Source organism: Erythrolamprus reginae, chromosome 9 (genome assembly GCF_031021105.1).
Source record: "Erythrolamprus reginae isolate rEryReg1 chromosome 9, rEryReg1.hap1, whole genome shotgun sequence".
In the NCBI taxonomy this organism is placed as follows: Eukaryota; Metazoa; Chordata; class Lepidosauria; order Squamata; family Dipsadidae; genus Erythrolamprus; species Erythrolamprus reginae.
Window position 1 is genome coordinate 26,949,761 of NC_091958.1, and position 27,318 is coordinate 26,977,078.

Here is a 27,318-nt window from a genome sequence, read left to right on the forward strand (position 1 = left end):
AGCCGAAGCGCCTGTTTTTGTGCTGCTGAGATTCCCCTGAGGCTCCTCTCCATGGGAAACCCCATCTCCGGACCTCTATGTTTTTGCGATGCTGTGATTTCAGAGAGGCTCCCCTCACTGGGAAAACCCCACCTCCGGACTTCCGTTGCCAGTGAAGCGCCCGTTTTTGCACTGCTGGAATTCCCCTGCTGGGATTCCCATGCAGCATCACAAAAACACGGAAGTCTGGAGGCGGGGCATCCCAGCTATGGTGGTGGGTTTGTAAGGTGAAAATAGTTTGTAAGAAGAGGCAAACAGATCTTAAACCCCGGGTTTGTATCTCGAAAAGTTTGTATGATGAGGCGTTTGTAAGACGTATCACTGTATTTATTTATTTTATTTATTATTTAGATTTGTATGCTGCCCCTCTCCGCAGACTCGGTAATGGAGAATACATATTGAAAGGACTGTGCTTGCGTCTCCCCCTAGTGTATTCCCTATATTTGCCTGCTTCCTCTCTTCTAATCCCTTCCTCTCCAATATTTGCACTCTGGAGGGAAAAATATAATCATGTATAGTATGTGTTCTGTTGACTGTAATGGCATATATGTAACAGAGACGCTGCAAAGGTGATAAATGATCACCTTGGTTGCAAAATATTTTTTCAGCTCTATCATTTTAAATGGTTGTTGCATGAGGCAATCAGCAAAGAGGTCTATTACCAATATACATTGCTCAAAAAAATAAAGGGAACACTTAAACAATATAACTCCAAGTAAATCAAACTTCTGTGAAATCAAACTGTCCACTTAGGAAGCAACACTGATTGACAATCAATTTCACATGCTGTTGTGCAAATGGAATAGTTATTCAATGAGAATATTTCATTCATTCAGATCTAGGATGTGTTATGAGTGTTCCCTTTATTTTTTTGAGCAGTATATATTCTTTGAATGCAAGTAGCAGAACTTTCATTCTAAGATTTGAAGTGGGAGAGAAAAATGATGAGAAGTCTTGCATCTGCCATCTCCTAAGAGATCATTGGAATTGCTTTTTTGTGTCACATTCATTTTTGTCTTTATAGAAATACACTGATTTTTTGCTATCCCCTGCAGCTGGCTTAGTTACCTTGCCCACTTTTCACACTCTGACATAGTGAAATCACTGAAGTTAATTTAAATGCTCTTATGGCAAATAAAGATCTTTTTCTGATAATCAGTGACAGTTTTTTTTATTTAAAAAAACCCTCCCTTTTCAATGCCAACAAATAATATTTTTCAAAAAGTCCCGTGGATGCTTAAGATCAAAATTAGTACAGTATTCTGAAGTCACTTTACAAATCCTCAAGTAGCACACAGGTGATCTGTGCAAACAGATGTTTTTAGAGCTAATGTACTTATTTGGTCCATTAGATGGCTGATAGAGTAGCAGTTAAGTTTTACATAACATCCTATATAAATAATCTGAAACTCTAACACTACACCAACATCCATTTTTCACACAGCAGGCACTACCAGCTGACGGAGTAAATTGTTTTACAGTAATTTACATCGTGTCCAATGACTACTTGAAACACAGCTCACCTTCATTTTCAAATTTAGCTCTGAAGATGTGACAAATTGCAAGAAGTAGGCTAAGAAATTTTTTTTAAGCCAGAACTGAAAAATGTTCTGAAAATTTACCAATTGATAACTCTTCACTAATCCAGAGTTTCTTTGTTTTCTGTTTATCAATTCAGCTTTCAAACATTAGAGAGAGCTTAATTTTTGTGACACTGCTTGAGTGGATAAGATAATCCAATATATTTCAAATAGCGTACAGGGGAAGATTTAAATGTGACGGAATGACAATAGCAGAGATTCTGCAATTTGGGCTGATACAGCTATTCACACCTCCCTTCCACTGGCCTTTTAACACACCCTCCGGCCTGGCAGCCCTCAGTCCAGGGCTATCACATCATCCTCTTGGTCATCTGGCAGCTCGGACCGCATTCTCTTCGCACTACTGTGTTCTTTGTCATCAAGCTTCCTCTTGCGGTTCTTAGCTTCTGTGTCATCGGCATTATTTGATGGATCTTCTTCGGTCTCAACAATCATAACATCATCATCATTATCTTCATCATGAGCTAGAAAAGAAAGAAGCACAATACAGCAAGCTGAATTTTACAATTCTTTAAAATGCAAGTTTACCGGAAGAACCTGCATGTTTATTTCTATCAGTACTTTCTGCTGCTCAAGAATAATATTTTAGAAACATAGAAGGTGGTCCATTAGTTTGCCCTTATACCATTTCCTGTATTTTATCTTAGGATGGACGTATGTTTATGCCAGGCATGTTTAAATTCAGTTACTGTGGATTTACCAACCACGTCTGCTGGAAGTTTGTTCCAAGCATCTACTACTCTTTCAGTCAAATCATATTTTCTCACACTACTTCTGATCTTTCCCCCAACTAACCTCAGATTCTGCCCCCTTGTTCTTGTGTTCACTTTCCTATTAAATCACTTCCCTCCTGAACCTTATTTAACCTTTTAACATATTTAAATGTTTCGATCATGTCCCCCCTTTCCCTTCTGTCCTCCAGACTATACAGATTGAGTTCATGAAGTCTTTCCTGATGAGTTTTATGCTTAAGACCTTCCACCATTTTTGTAGCCCGTCTTTGGACCCATTCAATTGTATCAATATCTTTTTATAGGTGAGGTCTCAAGAACTGAACACAGTATTCACAATGGGGTCTCACCAGCACTCTATATAGTGGGATCACAATCTCCCTCTTCCTGCTTGTTATACCTCTAGCTATGCAGCCAATAATTCTACTTGCTTTCCCTACCACCTGACCACACTGTTCACCCATTTTGAGACTGTCAGAAATCACTGCCCCTAAATCCTTCTCTTCTGAAGTTTTATAAATATGTCACAACCTGACATTTGCAGTGAAGGATGTGAATTGCTAAACCACTTTAATTCCTAAAATGTCTGGTCAAGGAGAGAGGAAAACATGGCTGTGAGGAAAGAAACTGTTGTAATTTATTTATTTGATTTTTTGTTTATGAGCCCTTCTCCTTAGACTCAGGGCGGCTTACAACATGTTAGCAATAGCACTTTTTAATAGAGCCAGCCAATCCGGGTCCTCATTTTACCCACCTCGGAAGGATGGAAGGCTGAGTCAACCTTGAACAGGTGATGAGATTTGAACCGCCGACCTGCAGATCTAGCAGTCAGCTTTAGTGGCCTGCAGTACCGCACTCTACCCACTGGGCCACCTTGGCTCATCCTTATTCAGACGATTAAGTAAAACTATTAGTTCTTCAAACAGCTTACATTTCAACATGCAACGTGACTGCCAAAACTTGCAAAATACATCAGCAATATTTTTCTTTCCTTACCTGTAGATGTTGAGGGCTGAGCTCCATCATCACTTCCATTGGTGATATTTTTGGTGGACTGTTCTGATTTGGGACCAATGATCTCATCGCCAACAACCTCAAATTCCAAATCTTTTGCAAGGTCTTCGCTACTCAAAAAGATACAGAGAAGAATAAACTTCTACATGGACATGGCTGCATGGTTAATGAGAAGAAGTGTTTCTGAACCACCTCTAGGTTCCCGCAATTGGCCAAGAAAAGCCACAGATTTGATCTCTGTACTAGCAAGATCTCGGTCATTCTTTTCACCTCAATTCTGATTTCAACAATGACTCATGAAGTTGGATTTGACCTTCCTCACCTGTGTAACACATTGATCAGTAGGGTATAATCCTGCAGAAAGTCGTCTGCTTGCAGCCGAGTGCCGTTTCGAATCCCAAATTCTGACAACGTCTTGTGGTTATTTGCTGTAAGCAAGAAAGGAAATCAGAAAAAGACACATGCAAAGTTTTATGAAAACAATCCACAAAAATGTTATAAAAATCAAACACTTAAGGCTGGTAAAACATTGAATTATAGTCAGTTTTTGCCTGACTGAAAAAAGGGAGATGCATTTACCTTATTTGAGAAAGGAATATGGCAAAAGATGTAAAGGTTTTATGGAAGCACCAAAGCCAGTGTTTTCAGAATTACTTCTTCCTTGACCACACAAATAATTGCTTTAAAAATACATTCTTACTCAACCCCCATGCCTAACTACAAGTATGCACTCTTCCAGCCCAATATACATTCCTCTTTATAGTTCAGCTCAGGATAGGAGGACTTCAGAATTCTTTCCCATGGACTTCTTTCTCTTTCATTTATCTCTTCCACTTCCATATTTGTCCAGGTGAGTCAGGGTCCAATCCTCATTTATCCCTTTCCTTTCCCCCCATCATAAACACCCTTTTCCTTGCATCTCATACTTCTAGCAATTTGATTCCCAAAGAAACCATTGAAAAAAAGGAATGTCCATGGTTTCATTTATGGTAACGAATTTTTCCTGCTTTAAAAGTGGCTTTAGAAGGGCAATCTCTCCCCCCACAATTGTTCTCTTTTGCTTCTTGGAAAAGAGGGAAAATAAGGGATACCTGACTAAGCTGCAAATTTTCCCTTGAGTTAGTTCAGTTCCAAAGGGGGTGAATTGAGAAGAGAAGACGTTTGGACTGAATAATACTGATGAAATGTAACATATGGGAATTTGAGAAGTGGCTTTTTTTATATTCACCATCCAGTTTTAGCTTTCCTTTCATACCTTCAGTTTCTCCTTCTTCTGAAGAGATGAGAATAGTTCCCTTTCCATCTTCTATTTGGACATCAGGGGCGACCATATTAAATTTCTCTTTAACTATCTGTTAGATAAAAATATACTTTCAGAGGCTAAGATTCTTTCTCCCTTTCTCTCTAAATTAAAAACAAGAATGTTAAAAATCAGTCTTGGGACACAGATTCTGGGGAGGAGCATTCTATCAACGCTGTTCAAACAGGAATTGAATGGAAAACGCGCAGCTGCTTTACCTTGTCTTGCAGTGTTAGAACAGTGACTTTGTGGACATTCAGTTTCACGGTTACTTCTGGTTTACTCGCACAAACATAGCAGTTAGGATTGGGGGGGTCCAGAGCACATGGAACAAGCAACTTCTTTTTGGGGTTAGGTTGTTTATTCAGGAAAATCTTAGAGAAGAAGAGAAAACAAATCATGTATTCAGGAAGGCCAAGGAGAAAAGAAAAATACTTAACTGCACCACACTTACCGCTCTGCACTGCTCAATTTTTCCTGAGAGAATTTTTAGACCCTCCAGCACTATCAGACCAGCTATTATGGCATTGGTAGTAGCTATAGCAGGGATAATGTTTCCTGCCATTGCTGGAAAGGAAGCAAAAATAGGATGCCTTTTCTGTATGTGGAAATGGCACGGCAAATATTTAAAAAAGCTCAGGGAAACCAGAACTTACATTTAATATCAAATTTGCTCTTCATGTTCATACTAAAGATATGCATCCTGAGGTTTGCAGCAGAAGTGACAAAATCCATTGCAGAAGGCTCATCCTGTAATCAAGATTCTATCTTCAGTCAACAAGAAAATATCTATAGCCCCATCATGAAACATAAAGAAACGTCTGAGTCAATTTCCACCCAGTTTCATATATTTTCAAAACCTTTCTCACACATATTTATCCAGTAAAGGACATTTTGATCCATTTACCAGCCTTCAAGTCAGCCTTCAACTCTACACCACTCGTTTAATCTTAAATACCATTTTCTGGCTCTGTTCAAACAGTATGCACAATGCTACTTCTGATTACTTTGCATTCAACAGACTTTCAAACATTTGCTGAACTAACCTTATCCCATACAAGCTCAGCTCCATCACCTTTTTCTGTCAGTTGAACTCTCAGGGTCTCTATGCTCTTAGCGAACAAATTTGCATTGCTCTTTAAATCTAAAACCTGCTGGTCCCTGAGGCCCAAAGGACACTGGTTCTTCTGATTAGATGTGCTGTTGTCTTCAGATGGGAAAGGAGAAAAAGAAAAACTGAGCATATTGTTCTTTAAAACATTCTAAACTGAATGCAATTTCACATCAAAAGTATTATTTGTACATTAAGACAGTGAGGCTTCCACTCAGTCTGCAACTATTACAAACACAAATGCACATCTGAAGCAAATAAACAGCAGCACAAACAATCCCCGCATGATGTGTTACCCTGTTTCCACCAAAATAAGGCATCCCCCGATGCACTCAAAAGCCCAATTGGGTTTTTGAGTGCATGGCAATTAGGCCAAGTGCTTATTTCAAGGTTCAAAAACATGTATGGCACGGTTTTATTTTCGGGGAAATACGGTCTGTTGGAAATGAGCTGCCACTTCAACAGAGATAAAGTTTAGTGGGTAGGCACAATATTTATCCAAATAGTATCTCAAAATATTGGGCTTGACTTTGATTATTGGAAGCAGTCTGGACTTTGGTTGCTGCTTCCCTTACAAGAGTTCTGCTTCTGCCTTGACAAGTTTCATCTAGTTTGGTTAGCAGTTAAGGCGCCAGGCTAGAAAGTGAGTTCAAGTCCCACCTTGGCCATGAAATCCAGTTGGGTAACTCTGGGCCAGTCATTCTTTCAGTCCAACTCCCCTCACAGGACTGTTGTTGTTGTGGGGAAAATAGGTGGAGAAAGGTGTACAGTATTGGGTATGTGTCAAATCTTGTCAGGCCAAAGCCATCATGTGGAGTTAGAGACTTTGGCTTGCCAAAGTAGTATAGCATTTTTGGAGACCCCACATACCCACTTCACGGTCTGCTTCTGTTGTTCCCCTTCAGGATGAGGTTTCAAACTATTTCTAGCAGGACTGCTAGATTCTGTAACAGCTTTGTTCCCTATGAGATTCATCTTGTAAATTTGCAGGATTCTTGTTTTTTGCCATGTCTATATATAAATTTAAACTAGACTGTGATGCTTCCCTGTGTCATATGTGTGGGTATATGCATAATGGTTGTTTTGAGAGCTGAATGCAACAAAATTTCATTTTAATGTGTGCTGACTAGTACACATTTAAAGTGACGATAAAATTCTATTCTATTCTACTCTACAGTCTGTATGAATTTGGCTGGGGAACAGAAAAGCTTGACAAGACCCTGACAAGACCAAGTTACTTTGTTTTGGGGCCTGTCAGTTGTAGGCCAAGCCACCTTTGGTGCTGGATGGGGTGGCACTACTCTAAATAGACCCAGTGTCCAATCTGAGGGTTCTTTGGGCCTCGTGGCTCTAGCTTGAAGAGTGTCGTTAGGAAAGCTTTTGTGCAACTGAACAAGCAGTTTCTGCTTTCTGTCTTCAAGGCCATTCTCTATGCCCTTTAAAAGAGGGCATTGTTCTCTTTGATCACTGGGCAACAATAGCAGTTTGCAATCAGAACATTTAATATTTTTAAAATCTTACTCCCATGTCTATCTATGCATCCCATGTTATTATGTAATACATTAAAAGAGAAGTAGCTGTGGCGGCTCTACTTTGAGTCATTCCTGCTATGGTTGCTTCCCAAATGGACTCCTCTAATGCGTTCCATATGGGGCTGCTCTTGAAGAGCGCCCAGAAGCTGCAGCTGCTGCAAAATGCAATGGTTTAGGCAATTAGGTATAACCCTAGAGGCGTACATGTCCTCCCTCTGTTCACAAGCTCCAAGTTCAATTCGAGGTGCTCGCTATGAGGCCGTTATTTGAGCGACTGCCACTTTCTGGTTACGTCTACTGTACCATCAAGCCCAGCAGAAGAGCACTGTGGTGGATTGTGCCTGCTGAGGAGCTTCATCACAGGAGAGGAGAGAGCTTTTTCCATCATGGCATCTACCCTGCAGAACATCGTCCCTGAGGGGAGATTGGCTCCAACCTGACTGACCTCATGGAAGCTCTTAACACCTGATTTTGTCATTCAACTAAGGATTCAATCAAGCTATGGAGCCTGCAAGACATTTTAAAGTTTTGGAAAGCACAAAACCTAATCGCATGTAAATTTTGGAAGGTACTTTCCCACATTTTTTATTTATATTTATAGGTTGTAATCAGTTTAGTTGTATTTTGATGGTTTTGTTTTTCAATTGTTCTGATGGTTTGGCTTTTGTGAAATTCTGTGTGCTACCCACTGACATATGTGAGATGGGTGGTTATGTACATTAAATAAACATGATTGTATTTTCTTTTTTTGATTTTTTAAAATTTGTTACCTTGAAAGTTGGATGGCATAAAAATTTGAAAAGCAACCTGTCAAATTTAAATTGGTATGATCATATTCTTCAAACACTAAATAAGTGATGCAAATATAGTTCTGCTGGAGTATTGAAATACGGTTTGGCTGATTCAGTTATTTTCAACTCTTAATCTAAAAACACTTACCTTGATTTTGTATTTCATTCCAGTCCAGAGGAATAGGTGGTTTCCTTTTTCTCCAGAGCTTATCCATTGTTAACAGATACCCGATATCATCTTTGAAAAGCTAGGAAACCAGAGTTGGAAAGGAAGCTTAATATTAAGTGATGTTCTTTTTTTGCTATAAATATTAACAACTCTCCAGTTAGGGCTGATTGGGAATGTTAGCAACAGAGCTACTTCAAAGTTACACTTAATCTTGACATTTGCTGACAATAGTAAATTTCTGGAATATCTGAAATTGCTGAGTGCAATTATGTGTACATTTGATAAACATTAGTAAACATGCTGTATTCTATTTGTGAACACTAAAGGTTTGACATAAATTGAAGTAGCCTAATGACCCATAAAAATATAATAAAGGTCACGTCAATCCCCACCTCATCCCACCACACTCCTCAGGTATAGAGTATAGCCCCCAGGCCAAAAATGGTGGCCCTCACCTGATACAAACATTTGTCCACATAATCTTTTCTCACTATTTTAGCAGCTTTCCCTTCTCAAATGTATAGCCCGTCGCTATGAAAAACAGCACTCTCTCTAAACCAACATGGAGAGTGTGAATGCAGCTGGAAGCCTTGGGAGTTTTAGCATTCCTATACCAGCGCAGGAGGAATCTGAGGGAGCAAGGCAGATACAGTCTCACGCGTGTGTGCCCGCTATTTGTGCAAATGGAGCCGCGCGTGCAAGTGGTGTCTGCCACTAGTAGAGTCTGATTCCAAACAGGCCACAGCCCTCTACTGGGCCCTGGCAACCCCTGTTTGTCAGTATGGAAACAGCTCCCTTTCTCTTAGAGATCCCCGATCAAAACAGCTTAAATGCAGCTGATCAAAACTGGCAATGTTCCCACAGCAACCATGCTGGGCTAGATAGATTCACCAAGGAGAGGAGAGGGGAGGTACTCATTTTCACCTTTCAGAAGAAGACATCACTGATTAATACACTGAACTGCTTTGCAATTTAAATTTTTTAAAAATGTACAACTTTTTAAAATTAAAAAATGATGACTACTGTGGTGCCATGTTTCATTTAATTTCATCACTACCTCCAACTACACAAATAGGCCCTATGGAAATACAGTGATCCCTCGATTAGTGCGGTCTCGATTAGTGCGAAACGCTATACCACGGTTTTTCAAAAAATAATACATTTAAAAATAGTCCGCGTTTTTTCCCTACACCACGGTTTTTCCCGCCCGATGACGTCATACGTCATCACCAAACTGACGTCGGCCATTGCTGATTGGCCGAAATCTCGGCCAATCAGCTTTGCAATCGCAAAAAAAAGCTTTGGAACTGTTGGAACTGTTGGAACTTGTTAAGACTTGTTGGAAGATGGCTCCTAAACGTTGCACGCAGAGCGGAGGCGGCGACGCTAAAAAGAGCAGGAGGATACTCACAATTAAGGAGAAAATTGAAGTTTTGGACATGCTGAAAGAGGGACGCTCTTATGCAGATGTTGGTCGGCATTATGGGATCAACGAATCGAGTGTGCGATCCATTCGGAAAGACGAAAAGAAGATAAGGCAAAGTTCTCTGATGACATTCAACAAGGCTGCAAAAAGAATGGTGATGCCTAGAAACAAACGCCTTCTGAAGATGGAAGCTGCTTTGTCCGTGTGGGTACAAGACTGCCGTAAAAAGAGCATTGCTTTGGATACCAGCACCATACGGACAAAGGGACAGCAACTCTACACCCGTCTTACAAACACAGAAGGAGGCGATGCAGATGAGGGAAACGCAGGTGAGGGCTGGGGTTTTTTATTTTGTCATTATTTAAGTGCTTTTACCATACAGTACTGTATGCTTTCATTCAAGAGTCACTTCTCTCTCCCTTTCCTGTCATTCTCTGCAGATGAAGGTGCTGGTGAAGGTGCTGATGACTCTGAAGACCCCCAGAAAAAGAAACTGCGCCAACAACTGCCCATAACTATGTTTGTCACGAAAACCAAGATCATGTCACACCATCACCTTCAGCGTCCATTGTAGAAGTGCCCGATGAAATGGTGATAGAAGATAGAAGAAGATCCCGAGTTATCCTAGTTATGCTAACCCCCCCCCCCCAAAATGTAAAATTGTAAATAAATATTGTTATCATTTCTAACTATCAGGATGACTAAGTGTCTTATTCAATGTGTACAGTACAGGTACAGGTAGAGGTACAGTACAGTACAGTAATTAAGGGGATGGGAAATGGTAATTTGTGGGTTAAAAGTGTTGGGACTGAGTGGCATACAGAAGAATGAATTAATGACTGAGTGAATGAAATTCAAACACAGGTGAGGGCTGGGGTTTTTTATTCTGTCATTGTTTAAGTGCTTTTTACGAAAGGAAGGAGGGAGGGAGGGAAGGAAGGAGGGAAGGAAGGAGGGAGGGAAGGAGGGAGGGAAGGAGGGAGGGAAGGAAGGAGGGATGGAAGGAAGGAGGGAGGGAAGGAGGGAGGGAAGGAAGGAGGGAGGGAAGGAGGCGGGCATTCTAAACGCCGAGAAGCTGTTGCCGGCAGCGCTGCTGCAAGAGGACTCGTGCCCCAAGAAAGCCGGTGAGAGGGGCGAATCGGGCGGACGGGGGGTAGCGGCGAAGAGGCCGGAGGCGCTGGGTGGGTGGCCGACATTAAAAACAACCATTGCCAGCCTCCGCACTTTTGTCGCTCCCCGGCTCCACCATCTGCGCATGCGCGGCCATGGAAAAAGGGCGTGCATGCGCAGATGGTGTTTTTACTTCCGCACCACTATACCGCGGAAAATCGATTAGTGTGGGAGGTCTTGGAACGTAACCCCCGCACTAATCGAGGGATCACTGTAAGTCCGTTATAGATATTTACGGTACTTCATGGTTCTGTTTTTCTCCAGCTTCTACAGATATAAACACGGAGCCTGCCCTACCTTAGTGAAAAGCTTAACTGCATCATAGCCTGTGGATTTGGCCCATTCCTTCGTTGAAACCCGCTTGATGTCCCCGTCCTCATTTGAGGCTCTTGCTCTAGCCTCTGCTTCTGCTGGCTCCCCTGTCAAGAATGGAACATTTCATTATTAAGATATTTGGCACAAGACTTTTTATTGGGCAAAGAGCAGGTACATCTTAGGAAGACAATCCACACAGGTGATTGCGATTATCATTCAGATTATCAACAGTTTGGCTGGACCGGTACATTCTGTTTTTCCTGAGTGGGATGAGAAGAGCACATTTTTCTCCCTCTGTCCTGACCACTTTCTAGCGGCATGATTGAGAGCATTTTAACAAACGACATCAGTTTGATTTGGTGGCTGCCGTGCCTCAGATAGAAAGTTCCTACAGAGAGTAGTAAGGACCAGAGAAGATTATAGGAAGCTCACTTCCTGTCATTCAGGATGCTTCTTATAACGGCTATGCGCTTAGAGCTCAAAGCATTTGTTAGAGATCCCACATGCCCACTTCAGGTCTGCTTCTGTTGCTCCCCTTTGGGAGAAGGTTTCACAGTATTTCTAGCACAGCTACCACATTATTTATTTATTTAATTTATTAGATTTGTATGCCGCTTTGCTTCCTATGCCATCCGTTTGGCAAACTCACAAGATTATTTTTTCTCACCCTGTACATGAATACATCTGAAATCAACTGTGTTGTTTCTCTGTGTCATATATGTGGGTATATGCATAATTATGTATGTATCTATGTATGTATACAGGGTGTCCAGGTGGAAAGCATTTTGAAATTCCCTGATATTTTTCTGACATTTCCCTGTAACTTGTGATCTAGGTAAGGCGCGGTCATAGATGACATCATATCAAACAGCTAAGCCATGGAGAAATATTGGTAGCTGAGGAAGCAAGTTGTTGCCATGGTAATTTTTGCTTGACTCTGCCAGGCAGCGTGATCCGTTTTTAAAAAACATGATTTTCCCCTGACTTTTAAACATTTTAATACAGTTTGTTTCTCTCTCCCCCCCCCCCCTGGATTTATTCCATTTTTTTTCACAAATTCCCTGATAATTCCCTGGCATTTCCCAAACTGCCTATTTCCCTGATAATTCCCTGATTTCCCGATTTGCTGGACACCCTGGTATATAACCGTCTTGTCATGTTTATGAAGTGTATATTGGAGGTAGTGTCCCTTTGAGAGCCATATGCAACAAAATTTCATTTTAATGTATGCAGATTGGTGTACACTCAAAGTGAATGTCTAATAAGTCCAAATCTTCTTAATCCAACCCCTTTTAAGGAAAGGGCTAAGACTTGGATGGTCCGGATAGTGATGGTTTTGTGGCACGGAGAACGGAACAGCCTTGGTTGGCCCTCTGGGAGAAAAGCCTGTTGAGAAGCAGTGAAAGATTCTGGGCCCCCAATAGATAAAGGGTTCATTTACTCAAGAACGAAGAAGAATTTCACACTTACAAGAAGCTTCAGGATCAGCTCTGTCAGGAGACACCTCTTGATCAGCGTCTTCTTCTCCAAACAGTTGGCTGTGGGTCCAAACACACAAGATATACAATTTCACAAAGGATGTAAATATGCACATACGCATATCACCTTTATTCCAAATACAGCATTTGGAAGAGCAATTATCCTTTTGGTTTATTGGGGTGTCTGCTAATTTTAGTCCAATTTAACAACTGTATCATAGGAAAGCATTTATTTTTAGAATTAGAGAGAAAAATACCCCATGGTAAAACTTAAGAGGGGCTATATGTCCAAGTCAGTCTTGATCTGCATTCAAACATTATTCAGAAGTCCTTGACTTATACCATTTAAACAAAGATAGTTCAAGTTATGATTGCCTCAGAAAAAGTGACTTATAACCCGCTCTTGAAATTACAAGCCTTGCACCATCCTTGGAATCACAGCTGATGTTTGAGTGCTCAGCACGTCTGCTTATGGGATGACACTCATAACAATTATCTACTTAGTGACTGAAATTTCAGTTCCAACTGTAGGATTACCTGCAGTAAATCTTCCTCTTTTACGAAGCAGTCTACTATATCATTAAATGTGTTTATTATTAAGAAAGATTCTCTGGCATTCAGTTGCAATTTGCTATCCTCTAATTTAATCCATTATTTCGTGCAGTGATAAAGTCAGGTTTTGGTCTCCTGTATGTCATCCTTAGAGAAGTTTTGCAAGTGGCCCTGTATCCTTCTCAGAGTTGTCTTCTGAAGGCAAATGTACCACTTTCCTCGCTGTTTCCTTAAGGATCATCCTTTGAACCAATTCCAAATTATCTGGTGCATTATTTATAAAGACTGCAACTGCTGGAATTTGTTCAAAAGGGCCCTGCTGGTTATAGTGTTTTTGGTATTCATCACTCAATGCAACTGTTAAGAGAAAGAATCTCTGAAGAATTATTACAAAAATGTCAGGAAAGTTTCCACAGCAAACGGGCCCTCTAAGCAGTGGCAACTGAACACGACAGGACAATGTGTCCTAGATCAGAATGTGTTCCTTCTATAAGATGGGATCATCCACACAATGGTCCTAGTTGGTAAATCTATATTAATCAAGTAAGGAACCTCAGCTCAAGGTCTTATGACCAGAGAATAGCAGGGCTCTTCTGAACTTTGCAACAGGAGAATGGCATTTTTCCCTCCAAGAGAGGCAGCTTACTTGAATAAATACTTTGCCCACACTATGCAGTGGATGGGTTCAGAAGGAGTGTTCCGGATGGTGCAGCCTGGAAATGTTTTCTGGGTTGGTTTAGGATGACATTCATAACACTCTGTCACTCCCTATTGAAGAAAATGATCAGAAAAAAATTACTGCAGAGTGAGTATTGATAAATTTTGAGGATTATAATGCTGCAGCACCAGAGACCAGAAAGACAATGTCTTACCTTTTTGATAACGGTGACTTGCCCAAGATAGCCTGCGGTTCCACTTTCTATAAGAGGGATATCAGCAGCCAAACACATCCTGTTCACATGGTTACGGGCAGCTGGGTAAAGAAATGACCATTACTGACTTTCAAGAACCAAAAGAGCTAGGTTCAGTTCAATGCTGCCATATTTCTCCCAAAAGTACAAGTGATGTCAGTCCTACAAAATAGACCTAACTAAAATAACTATCTTCCAATATTTGAGGGGCTTCAAAGAAAAGAGCAAGTCAGACTATTCTCCAAAGCACCTGAGGGTAGGACAAGAAGTAAGGTGTGGAACATTATCAAAAGAAGAGATCCAATTTAGAATTAAGGACAAGTTTCCTGATAGTGAGAACAATTAATCAATGAAACGGCTTGCCTCCAGGAGGTTTTCAAGAAGATTGGAGAACCATTTGTCCGGAATGGTATAAAGCTGTGATAGTGAACCTATGGCACACTTGCTATAGGTGACACACAGAGCCGTATTGGAGGGCATGCGAGACGTTGCCCTATGTCAGTCAGTTCCAGCCAGCTAATTTTCAGCCTTGGGAAAGGCCTTTTTCCTCTCCAGGTGCTTCAGGGAAGCTTCCCTGAATCCCTGGAGTGCAAAAAACCCACCCAATGGACCAAATGTAAGTTGGGAAAAATGCACTACCATTGTGCTGTTTTTTGCACTCCGGAGGGTTTAGGGAACTTTCCTGAAGCCCTGGAGTGCAAAAAACAGCACAATGGGAAAATGGAAGCGTGTTTTTACAAACTTCCGGTTTGCCTGTTTGCCCATTTTTTCTGGTCCCAGGCTTCAGTGAGGCTTGTGCCCGGGGATTGGGGGGATTGTGTGCATGCACAGGTGGGGAGAGAAGGGGTTTGAACACATACACGCATGCTAGCACATCCACACACACCCTTTTGAAATGCAAACCAAAAAAGGTTCGCGGTCACTGGTAGACTAGAAGACCTCCAATAGAAGACCTCCAATGTTCCTTCCAACTTTGTTATTATCTCTCGAAACCTATACCACTGTTGAGGCTTGGTGCCTATGGAAGGGGTGTCATGATGAACTACAGCAACATAGCAGTTTCTAGGAAGGAGGGAGGACATTCCAAGAAAGGGGACCTGACAAGAAGCAACACAATCCAGATCTGGACAGGAAACAAGAGGAAGAAAATTTAGGATAGCCACTTCCTAGAATATTTCCCAGATAGATCCCTTAAGAGCAGTGATGGCTAAGACTTTTGGCACTGAGTGGCCTAACCAGAATGCACACATGTGCACCAGAAGCTGGTTTTTGGTTTTCCAATGCATACATACATGTGCCAGCCAGCTGGTCTTCAGGCTTCTGGCACTCTGACATGCACAACCAGCTGGCTGGAACATGTGTGCACACACCAGAAGAGCATCTGGCTACAGCATGCATGCCCACAGAGAGGGCTCTGAGTGCCACCTTACAGCAAGAGCAATATATGTTTAGTCTGATAAGATTTGGTTTTATTTGAGGGAAGCAAATAATAAACTGAACTTTGACTGATTGCTCTCTATCATTTTTTGGGCAGAGCTTGACAACCATATGACTGGGTTTGTTTGTTTTTTTGTAACCGATCATACATGTCTGAATGTGATTCTATTCTCCCTTCCTTTATCTTTCTGTGAATATAGTACTAGCAATAGCCCTTAAGACTTATATACCGCTTCACAGTGCTTTACAGCCCTCGCTAAGGAGTTTACAGTCAGCCTCTTGCCCTCAGCAATCTGAGTCCTCATTGAGCTTGGTGAGATATGAACTGCTGAACTGCAAGCAGCTGGCAGTCAGCAGAAGTCGTCGGCAGTACTGCATTCTAACCACTGCGCCACCACCACCTCAGCTCTTCAGGGAGGGGCTTGTCCGATGTGTTTTCTCAAATTAGTTTCTGACTACTGCCTGAGGAGTAGTTCTTCTGTCCTTCAAGGCCATTCCCTATGCCCTCTACAAGACGATATTGTTCACTTTGATCACTGGGCAACAATTAAATTAGCTGCTTGCAATCAGAGCATTGAACATGAATTCTTAAATACAGTGGTACCTCCACTTAAGTATGCCTCTACTTAAGAACTTTTCTAGATAAGATCCGGGTGTTCAAGTTTTTTTGTCTCTTCTTAAGAACCATTTTCTACTTAAGAACCCGAGCCCGGAAAAATTTCCCAAAAAACTTGAGCAGGCCGGCCAGTTTCCTGCCATTCCCCCTTTAATCCCGGTCATCTCGAGCTTTTCTGGGCTGCCAGAGCCTTTCAACTGAGGAGTCACCACAGTGAAGGAAAGGCACCGGCTACAAAGTGAGCGAGCGAGAGAAGAGGGGAGCCCTTCAGCATGGGAAGGAAGAGGAAGCAGGTAGCAGCAGTTGCCTTTTGGTCAAAGGAGCGGGAGGTTCCCCCCTCTTGCTCACCTGGGTTTCTCTCTCTGGCGCAATGTATGGGTAGCAGCCTCGTGCCAGGTGTATGGGAGGCGCATGCTCCTCCTCGCTGCCTCAAAGTCCCTCTTTTTTTTTTTAAAGCCTTATTTGGGTTTTTTTGATTCCCCTCACCTCACCTTCTTCCCTTGGCAGCAACTATCCTCCTCCTCTTCTTCCTCCTCCTCCCACCCAAATTCTGAGCTTTTATTTCTTTCCTAATGGGTTTGTACGCATTATTTGCTTTTACATTGATTCCTATGGGAAAAATTGCTTCGACTTACAAACTTTTCTACTTAAGAACCTGGTCATGGAACGAATTAAGTTCTCTTAAGTAGAGGTATCACTGTATTACTCTCATGTCTATCTATACGTCCAATCTTATTATGAAATACATTGAAAGAGATGTAGAGAATATTTGAGGTTAGGAATGTGTTTGTGTGTGGGACCCATTTAAAAATGTAAGATGCAAGGAGATATCTCACCTCTGTTGTCTAAGGCATTCATTACTAGGGTGAACTGTCGAAAAAATTCCACATTATAATCAGGGCTGCAGGAAAAAAACCACATAACAGTTTTAATTAAGTGTATGAAATGAAACCTATGTGAATTCAATCTTTTCCGAACATCAAATCCCCAGGCTTGTAATTCTGCTGGTTCCATACTTTCTTTCAATTAACATATCAAAACAGTTTGAAGAAAAATAAAATGTTTTAATTCAGGTTGGAAAGCTAATTGATAGAAGATTGCTGCTCTTTCCACAACCTGTTTCTTTAAGCAAAAGCTAGTTAGGATCCAAACAAAAACATTTTATATTCTGAATAAAATTGACTGTGTTATATCTAGTGAAATCTATCTTTGTTTGGAATATGTACAGCTGATGATGATGTTTCAGGAGCTATTAGATTAGATTTATAGATTAGATTTATTGGATTTATATGCCGCCCCTCTCCGCAAACTCGGGGCGGCTCACAACATTAGTTGTTCTATGTTACCAAATCAAAATTAAGTAGAAAAAGAAAATTCAAATGGTCTGATATATTAAATTACAATACTCAAAATTACGGAAGAAACCCAGTTATGTGCATGGCAAACATAAATTATTTCCAAAAAACAGACATTTTTTAAAAAGCACTAAAAATCTTAACAAGAATCAGGCATACTTCATAATGCTGTCATGATAAGCAATAATATTAGCTTGTTGGTGAAATTGTAGAACACTTTCCTTGGCAACCTGTAAGAGATCAAGAAAGCATATTGATACTCAAGAACCAATGACATTTAAATTTCATACAGTAAGTCAAAATTATCTTATGGATTTTTAATAATTCTACAAGATGAATAGACGGACACAAACCAAACAAGATGAAAAGCAAAAGCTTGGTGCATATACCCCCCCTTGTTATTTAGCAATAGCGTCAGTAAGCAAAATAGTTCCTACATGAAACAGATGTATGAGAGAGAGAGAGAGGGAAAGAGACACACTGCTAAGATTGCTGGCAGACATGATAGAATAACAACTTTATCACCCAAAAGGTATAGGAAGGAACTAACGGGTTAGCTTCTAACTAGCAGATATGAAGTAATATAGACACCTGCTGTTCACGCAAAAGGAACTGCACATACACGCTCCCCTGTCACTTGCCCAGCCCAGTTCTGAATGGGCTACATCCCAATACCGTGCACGCTTCAGGGGTTTGGGACCCCTGCTCTAAGTCCTAAACAGAAATTGCATATACTTATGATTTCTCTTACCTGAGCTTTTGATCGCCCAACATGCTTCTTTTGAAACAAGAACTGCCTGTTGAGATTACTGACATCAATGGTATCCAGATCAATCTAGAAATATAGGAATTGTATTTTCCAGATTTATTCCAATGAATTAACAAAAAGTATATTTTATGCATATCAACCTATTGCTTTTTGAAGAGGAAGCCCAGAGAGATAGTCCATCCTTTTGCTTACACTTCAGTCTTCTCCAAAAAATGCAGCTATATATTATTTCATGTGAAAAACTAGACAGCAATCTGGATTTGGGTCATTGTGGAATACAAATTATTAAGAAATAGTATTTCTTAATCAATTTTCAATTAGTATTTTCAATTTCCTGCTTCAATTAGCAGTCCAAAGTCAAAAAAGAGTATATGTCACACTATATTGTGTATTATATGCACAACAGACATATGGCAAATGGCCCTCTTCTTTGTATGCTCAAGTTTCATACAGGTGCTCTGATAATCCCATAATTACCATGTTTTCCCTTAAAATAAGACCCTGTCTTATATTTTTTTGAACCGTGAAATAAACATTTGGCCTTATTGTCATGCAATCAAAAACCCGATTGAGCTTATTATCAGGAAATGTCTTCTTCTGGGGGAAACAGGGTATTGGAATGCAAACAGAATTAACTGGGTTCAGGATTATCATACTTGAATAACTGAAATCAGAGAAACTTGAGTTAATCAAGCTACCAGTGGAGTTGCTCCCAGTACTGTATAATTAAACCTGAATCCAACCTACTGCATCTGTAAAATAGATACTTCTACTTTCTAGCTTTTGCTTTGCAATAATCAACAAGTAATAACTTATTTTCATTTGCATTATAAAATAAAATCAGTTATGTTGCCTGTTCTATATATCCTGATGAACTCAAAAAGAAAGAAAAAAGAAAAAAGAAAAGAAAGCACGCTGTTATTTTCTTTGTTTATATTTTTGATAGTTCGAAAAGCAGACTGTACATACATCACTATTGCTTACTATTCCCAATCGGAATATACAGTATTTTAAAGAGTTGCATTTGCAGCAAAAAAAGACTTCATTATGGATTGGAAATCTTGCCACAACCACAGGCCACAGTGTAAGCACAATATACTGCTCAAAAAAATAAAGGGAACACTCAAATAACACATCCTAGATCTGAATGAATAAAATATTCTCATTGAATACAGTACTTCGTTTTTATTTGTTTTAAAGAAAAATTCTAATTCTTTCCCTATCCACTCTTTATATTCGGGGTCATGTAATACATTTCTATTCATGAACCAATGATTAGATTTTGCCTTGCCTTTCCAATATATACCGTAACTAAAGGATTATGATCTGCCCAGCTGTTAGTTTCTATCTCAATGTCTCTAATCTTTTCCATTATGTGTGCTGGTGCCCAGGCCATATCTATCCTAGTCCAAATTTTATGAGGGTTTGAATAAAAAGTATATTGTTTATTTTGTGGGTGACATTCGCGCCATATATCTTTTAATAATTCTGTACTCATTTTCCAAAATGTTGTTGGTAAAATTACCTTTTTTTTCTTTTTCTTTTCTTTCTTTTTCCCTGTATAGTCCATTTGACTATTTGAGATTGCATTAAAATCACCTACTATTATCATGTTTTCTATTGATAGCTCAATTATTTTGTTGTGTAATTCCTTATAGAATTGTTTTTTATTGTCATTTGGTGCGTATATTGATATAATAACGAGAGGTTTCGATTCTAACTCCAATTGTACAATTATGATTCTACCTTCACTATCACTATACTGTATATTTGTTTTGACTCTATTATTTCATCAATATACATTGCTACGCCTCTTTTTTATTTTTATTTGCTAAACTGGTATAAAGTTTTCCTAATTTTGGTTTATTGAGTAATTTTCTATTTGATTTCTTAATATGGACTTCCTGTAGAATATTTATTTGTGCTCTTTGTTTCTTAAGTTTAGTCAATATTTGATTTCTTTTCCTGGGGTTATTCAGTCCATTTACATTAACTGAAAAGATTTTCAGATCATGTGACATTTCTATTTATAGTATTTTTAAATTTCTTTTGGTTCACGCAATCTGCTGTCTAACACCAATTCTTTTGAATTTGTGGTTGTTTCTTTTTAGCATCTTGTATTTCCTCCCTCTCTTTACCGGTAGCCCCCTTTCCTTCTTCTTTATCTTTAGGTTCTTTCTGTGGTTGGTCTGTTCTATTCAATCTGCTTTGTGCAAAGAAAGCTCTTGCATCTTCCACACTGTATCTTAATTTTCATTCCTTGCCAAGTCAAAGAGAGTCCTTCTGGTACTGGCCATCGGAAAATTATGGTTTTTTTAAATTAAGACACTTGGAAGGAAATAGTACTCTCTTCTACTTTCTCTTACTCTTTTTGGAACTTGTTTCAGAATTGTAATGTCTTTCCCTTTTGTTGTGATTCAGCCTGAGGCTCCTCAGGGACCGGCTGGAGCTCTGCGGGATCCATGCCCAGAGGAGGAGGACAGTGACCAGGAGGGGGAGGACCAGGCAGACGGGGGAGAGGAACATCAGGAAGAGGAGGAGGGAGAGCAGCCTGAGCCCCCCGGGGGGGGGGCTCTCCCCAGCTAGTAGCCTGGATTCATTGGATGAAGACGCACAGGCTATAATAGACATGAGGTAGAAACGTGCAGCTCAAAGAAGGGGCCAATTAGAAAGGTATTTCCATCCCTGAATTGGCAACAGCTGGGTTTGGGTGTGGTTCTCCTCAGCAGGGTTGAAAAGGCAGGCCCGCCCTTACAGTCTTGTGGAGAGTTATCAACTGGGAGTCCTGTGACCTTGCTTCGATTCTTGGCGTCTCTGATCTTGGCTTGTGGCCTAGAAGGCTGAAAGACTTGGGGGAGGTGTGGGTTTTATTATCTCCAGTGTTGTTTTTGCCAGCAAGAATCCTGTTTTGCCTGGCCTTCGTGAAACCTCTGTGAAGCTTCATCGTGTTCCTGTCTGTAAGAACAGTTTTTGTTACCTGTGTTTGCTTTCCAGTATATAAACTGCCTTTGCTTTTTACCAGTGTGTCTGGCTACTCTTTTTGGTTGGTGTTGGCGTCTGGGGGGACCCAGACAGAACACCTTTATACTTCCAAGTCTGATTTCTCGCCTGTTTTAGGATGTCATCTCTAATTACTCTTCTAGAAAACTTAATGTGAACTTCTCTTGGTAGGTTGTGTCTCCGTGCATAGCCAGTTTGGACTCTAAATTTCATCTATCTCTCTTATAAGTTCTTGTGGGTCCATTTGTAAAATTTCTCCTATTATCTCTGCCATCTTTGCTGATAGATCTTCGTCTTTCTCCTCATTTATGTTTTGGAATCTCAATCCATGTGATGCAGATTGGAGTTCAAGATTGATTATTGCTTCGTCAAAGCCTCTATTGATTGCATAAGCATGTTCTTCATATTTTCCATCTTTTGTCCTATATCCTGAACTTTATCTTCCATTGCTTTCATTCTTTTTCCATTTTCTTGTAAATTCTGTTTTATAGCTTTCATATTTCCATCCATTTCCTTCATGCTCCCTTTTACTTGGTCAATTTCAGTTTTGAGATCAACTTTCAGATCTCCCATCTCATTTTTCATTTCTTCTTTCATTCCTTCTAGATATTTTTTCACTTCTTCTTTATTTGTATCCATTTGAGTTTGTATTCTCTGCATAAAGTCTTGAATAACAGCTAAGGTATCTTGGATGGTCTGGAAATTTGATTCTATTGGAGTTTTCTCCTTCTCTTTTTCTTTAGCTAGCATTGTTATTATTGATCGTTGTAACGGAGATGAAGTGGGGGATACCTTTGGGGTAGGAGTTGGAGTGGATGTTTGTTTTCGGGTTGTTGTTGTAACAGAAGTCACACTTTGAGCCCTAAAAGAACTTTTCATGTCTCACGAGGTTTACAATCTATTATGCAATACCTTAGTTTACTTTCTTTTTCAGTTACTAATATGATTTATATTCTTAAAAAAATACTATAAAATTAAAGTAATCAAACTTAGTAGTTATGCAATAAAAAGATACTACAATCAAACAGGCAAAACAATCCAGCAAGGAATACCAATATTAATAAACGATAAAGAAATGAAAGGGAAAGGGAAAAGAAATAAAAAAGAGAAGAGTTAATAACAGAAAGACTATAATAATTTTAAAAATACACTTTAAATCAACACTTAACCATGTACTTATTATGTGTATAAAAGAAAAGGAAAGAAAAAAGAGAGAGTAAATATAAAATATAATCTAAAATATGTTATAAATTTGGGGGGTATACCAGATCAAGAGGGAGGAAAGTAATATTCTAGCACATTTTAATATCAAAAATAAAAAGAAAGGAAATAGAGAAGCCAAGATAGAATATGACAAAGGAAAGAGAGAGAAAAAGGGAATTTAAAAACGCTATTTAAAATGATAAAATATGTAAATATGTAAATATAAAGAGCAAAGTTATAGTAAAAACAAAGAAAAAATGTAGATATGCAAATATAAAAATATAAAAGCGTAAAAATATATTTATAAAATTATAATGTATAAAATAGGGGAAAAATAGACAAATGCTTAATAAAAAAAAGATTTTCAAAATTTTCCGAAATTCAAACTTTCTTAAAACAGTCTTGGATCTTTAATTATTATTTTTTTAATTTTATTTTCAGGGAAAATTTATTTTAAAAGTTTATTTAAAATTTCACCAAACTCCTCTGTCCAAATTCCTGTCTTCTATTGAACAAAAAGGAAACCCAAAATCCGCAGTCCACAAGAGAAAACAAAGGGGAAAATGTAGAAACAGATGTACTGCAAATATAAAAAATAAAGAATGGAAAAAAAGGAAAAAAAACCTTTAGTCCATCTCGTTCAGTTTGATCCTTAGGTTGTTGCCGTTTGTAAAGTAGTCCCTCTGTAAATACCTCCAGGTCACCAAACTCCTTTTTATGCAAGAAGTTAGAATTCAATCAGGTTAGAAGTTGGAAAGTTAAAATTTAATCCATTGATATATGAGTTCATTGAGAAGGTTTCCTTTAATTTAGTCCACTTGAAAATTTATAGGATCTCAGATAAGTTCAAAAAAATTCATTTATAAAATGTGAGTAATATATATTAGATTTCATTCCAAAGGTTTGAAAAATCAGGATCCAAAATCTAATATACTGTACAATGATTAAAATATAAAAAAGTCTCTTTTTTTAAAAAAAATCTACAGTTAAACAAAGAGAAGTAGATCCGGCCATATCTTACTTTTGCAGAAGGATTTAACTCTGAAGAATAAACTTTTTCTCTGTTCGCCTTTTAGGTATTAGGTTCCAATGTGTGCTTATATCTTTCTTCTTTCTGTTGATCTTCTTATTGTAGACTTCTATTTCGATTCTTCTGCTTCCTCCGTGAACGGATTGCTATGGCCACGTCCGTGCCGATGCTGTTCTTCATGTTGCAGCCGCAGTGCTTTCCTTACCCTTCGGGGCAGTGGCGTTCTGCCCCTAGGGATCCAGGAGACCCCCTGTTCTATGCTGAGCCCTCCAGGCTCAAGCAAAGCATAAATCGGGCCCTGCAATAAGGAAGCAATGTCTCCGTCCTCCCAGCGCGATCCAAGCATCACCCGGAAGTCCGCCGTTTCAATCAGTGTTACTTCCTAAGTGGACAGTTTTGATTTCATAGAAGTTTGATTTACTTGGAGTTATAGTGTGTTGTTTACGTGCTCCTTTTATTTTTTTTGAGCAGTGTAAAAAGACCTATTAAATGCGTTCACATGCACGGTTTAAATGCAAGGTTCACTAGTTTTAACTTGGAGGGAGGCCTCTTTTTGTGTTAATGTTAATTGCAAGGTGATAAACCAGGAAAACGGGTTTGCTTATAACGAACTTAGCCATCTTGCACAAACTGTTCATAAGATCCCATAAGTACCCAATGAATAAACCCAGCAAGATTTCAGACAGGAACAGAAATACTGAACTCAGAATATACTGTTCAAAAAAATAAGGGGAACCCTCAAAGAACACATCCTAGATCTGAATGAAGTATTCTCACTGAATACTTTGTTCTGTACAAGGTTGAATGAGCACAACAGGTGAAATTGGTGGTCAATATGTTGCTTCCTAAGTGGACAGCTTGATTTCACAGAAGTTTGATTTACTTGGAGTTATATTGTGTTCTTTAAGTGTTCCCTTTTTTTGAGCAGTGTACAAAACACATTCCTCTAATATGAACTCCCCGACAGAAGCCCAACAGAAAAGTCCATCGTGAAAGAGGGGGCTATTTTGCTTTCTTTCTTTCTTTGTTTCCAGGCTCTCAGGGTAGCCTGCTCTCTTACAGGGAGGTTCCACCGTCAGCACCCACCATATCCAAACGGGAAGGGCTCCACATTTTATTTTTTAAATTTTCATTTTATTGAATTTATAGGTCGTCCAACTCCTGACGGGCTCTGGGCGGCCCGTAGTCCCTCAGGAGGATGAAGAGCAGCTCCCGCGGGGCCAGGAGACGGGAACCGCTAATGAAGGAGAGACCGGAGGCGGCCCAGGAATGGCGCCGCCCTCCGGGGTCCGGGTCATGCGAGGGAGGCCAGGAAGCCCCGCTCAACCGGAGCCCTCAGCCGGGAACCCTCGCTCGCCGCCCGCCCGCTTTCCCCTCAGAGAGACTCCCTTCGCGCGCCGCCATCAGGTCCCGCCCCTCCTGCGGGAGGGGGGTGGAACGTGAGCCGCACCGAAGGCGCCAAGACGCGCGAGCGCCTCACACGGACCGCACCATCGCCCCCCCCCCCACGTCCGTCTGCCCGCGCGCCTCCTCGAGCTCCTCACCACGTCGATGTGGGCGAAGCCGGTGAGCACCAGGTCCTTGAGCAGCTCGCAGCCGATGCCTCCGGCGCCCACTACCAGCACCCGCGCGGAGGCCACGGCCTGGGCCAGCTCCCCCTGCAGGGCCAGTGCCGCCGCCATTCCCAGCGCTGAGGAAGCGGGCGGGAAAAAAAAAAATAAAGGGGGTGGGGGACTGCGAGGGATGCCAGCCACAGGCGCCGCGCATGCGCCGCTCTTCAGGCCGTCGCCATCGAGCGGAAAGCGCGCTCCCAGAGCGGCCGCTGCACTCGCTGCGGGTGGCTGCCCCTAGCGGCCGTCGGGCAGCGGCGCCGGCGCGGATTCCCCATGGCACCATTTCTGGTGGCATAATAATAAAATAATCATAATCATAATCATAATAATAATAGCAGCAACAGAGTTGGAAGGACCTTGGTAGTCTTCTAGTCCAACCCCCTGCTTAGGCAGGAAACCCTACATCACTTCAGACAGATGGTTATCCAACATCTGCTTAAAAACTTCCAGTGTTGGAGCATTCACAACCTCTGGAGGCAAGCTGTTCCCCTGATCAAATGCAGCCTAGAACTGTGTTGGCTTTTTTGGCAGCTGCTGCACACAGCTGGCTCTTATTTAAATGCCTGTCCACTAGGACTCCAAGATCCCTCAGTTACTACTGTTGAGCAATGTACCACGTATGCTGTACCTGTGTTGTTTTTTCTTGTTTTGTTTTTTGCTTCTCTAGCGATAGCATGGAAGCTTTGATGGACGTTTATTATAGTCACTGCCTCAATTGGAATGCACTCTAGGCCAGGGGTCTCTAACCTTGGCGACTTAAGACTCAGGGACTTCAACTCCCAGAATTCCTCAGCCAGCTATGCTATGCAGCTATGCTGCCTGAGGAATTCTGGGAATTGAAGTCCACAAGTCTTGAAGTTGCCAAGGTTGGAGACTCCTGGCCTAGGCAGTTGAGTTCATGAAGACTATACATCACCTGGCAAAACAACTCGACCAGGGGTAGGCAGAGTTGGCTCTTCTATGGCATGTGGACTTCAATTCCCAGAATTCCTGAGTTAGCATGATAGGCTCAGGAATTCTGGGAGTTGAAGTCCACAAGTCATAGAAGAGGCAACTTGGCCTACCCCTGGACTAGACACAAAGACGGTTGTTTTCCTTCTGCCCTCTCTCTTCTGTACAGCTAATTACCATAGTAGTGTTTTATGTATAGCACAGTGATGGTGGACCTTTTTGGCACAGAGGGCTAAAGGGAGCATGCGTTCATGCACATGGCGCTAAGTGCCCAAAAGAAAGCACTTCAGGCATGTGCACACTCATTCTGGGCACACGCATGTGCACGCACACTCAGCCGGGCCACGACCAAGAGGGTAGGGGGCATGCGCACCCTGAGAAATGTACTTCCGGCAAAGTTTTCTGGTTACTGCTGGGCATGTTCATGCGCTGATAAGCTGACTGGTACGCATACTCACACCCGCTCTTTCTGTCAGTTTCTGACACTACCACATACACATAGGCCAGATGATAGTTGTGTGCACACGCACCAGAAATCTAGAAGAGGAACGAGGGGCATCCGTACCAGGCAACAAGGCTGCGTGTGCCACTTTGGGCACCCGAGCCATAAGGTTCGCCATCACGGGTCTAGGATATTTACCGATTTCGTTTGGCTATATTAGTAATTTATTTCATTTTTTTTTTAATTCGACTTCTATGCCGCCCAATCCCGAAGGACTCAGGGCGGCTCACAACGATATAAAAATACAAATACAATAAAAAAGAAGTCAAATATAGAAAACCTAAAATTATAACCCCAATTTAAAAATCCATTAACTCAATCAGTCCAGACAACGCACATACATACCATTCACTACAATTGGCCATGACCAATGTCAGTTTCATGGCCCTCAGGCCTGCCGGCAAAACCAGGTCTTCGTGGCCTTTCAGAAGGTTTGTAGGGTAGGAGCAACATGGACATCGGTGGGGAGTTGGTTCCATAGAGCCAGGGCGGTCACAGAGAAGGCCCTCCCCTGCGGCCCCGCCAACCTGCATTGCTTAATTGACAGAACCTGGAGGAGGCCAACTCTACGAAATGATGGAAATGTCAGCAAACACCAGGCACTTTTTATCATATGTAGTGGACATGTACAGAAGCCAAAGAGTATTGGAGTTTGATTCAAACATGGATAGAAAAAACGGTGGAACAATGTATAGAACTAAA

At 40.9% G+C, this 27,318-nt stretch overlaps 1 protein-coding gene across 1 annotated transcript; it reads right to left on the bottom strand.

Annotated features, from left to right (window-relative positions):
- Window positions 1-1,194: 1,194 nt before the first annotated feature.
- On the bottom strand, window positions 1,195-25,406 carry UBA2 (ubiquitin like modifier activating enzyme 2). Its single transcript, XM_070760656.1, has 17 exons — window positions 25,095-25,406; window positions 18,300-18,383; window positions 17,708-17,778; window positions 17,030-17,094; window positions 14,102-14,202; window positions 13,876-13,997; window positions 12,670-12,737; window positions 11,182-11,303; window positions 8,268-8,367; window positions 5,732-5,892; window positions 5,342-5,435; window positions 5,140-5,252; window positions 4,904-5,059; window positions 4,641-4,737; window positions 3,708-3,813; window positions 3,368-3,495; window positions 1,195-2,104 (listed from the first exon to the last, which is right to left on the bottom strand). The coding sequence occupies exons 1-17, from the start codon at window positions 25,230-25,232 to the stop codon at window positions 1,917-1,919; spliced, it is 1,914 nt and encodes a 637-aa protein (XP_070616757.1). The 5' UTR covers window positions 25,233-25,406; the 3' UTR covers window positions 1,195-1,916.
- Between the last annotated feature and the right edge of the window lie 1,912 nt (window positions 25,407-27,318).

What these genes read in the sequence shown, in the direction of transcription:
- UBA2 (XM_070760656.1), bottom strand. Translation starts at nt 25,232, where the DNA reads ATGGCGGCGGCACTGGCCCTGCAGGGGGAGCTGGCCCAGGCCGTGGCC. An exon ending in GAATGCCTTAGACAACAGAG is followed by an intron (nt 14,203 to 17,029) that starts GTGAGATATCTC and finishes TTCTTTACCCAG; the next exon opens with CTGCCCGTAACCATGTGAAC. An exon ending in CAGTTAAGCTTTTCACTAAG is followed by an intron (nt 8,368 to 11,181) that starts GTAGGGCAGGCT and finishes CTGGTTTCCTAG; the next exon opens with CTTTTCAAAGATGATATCGG.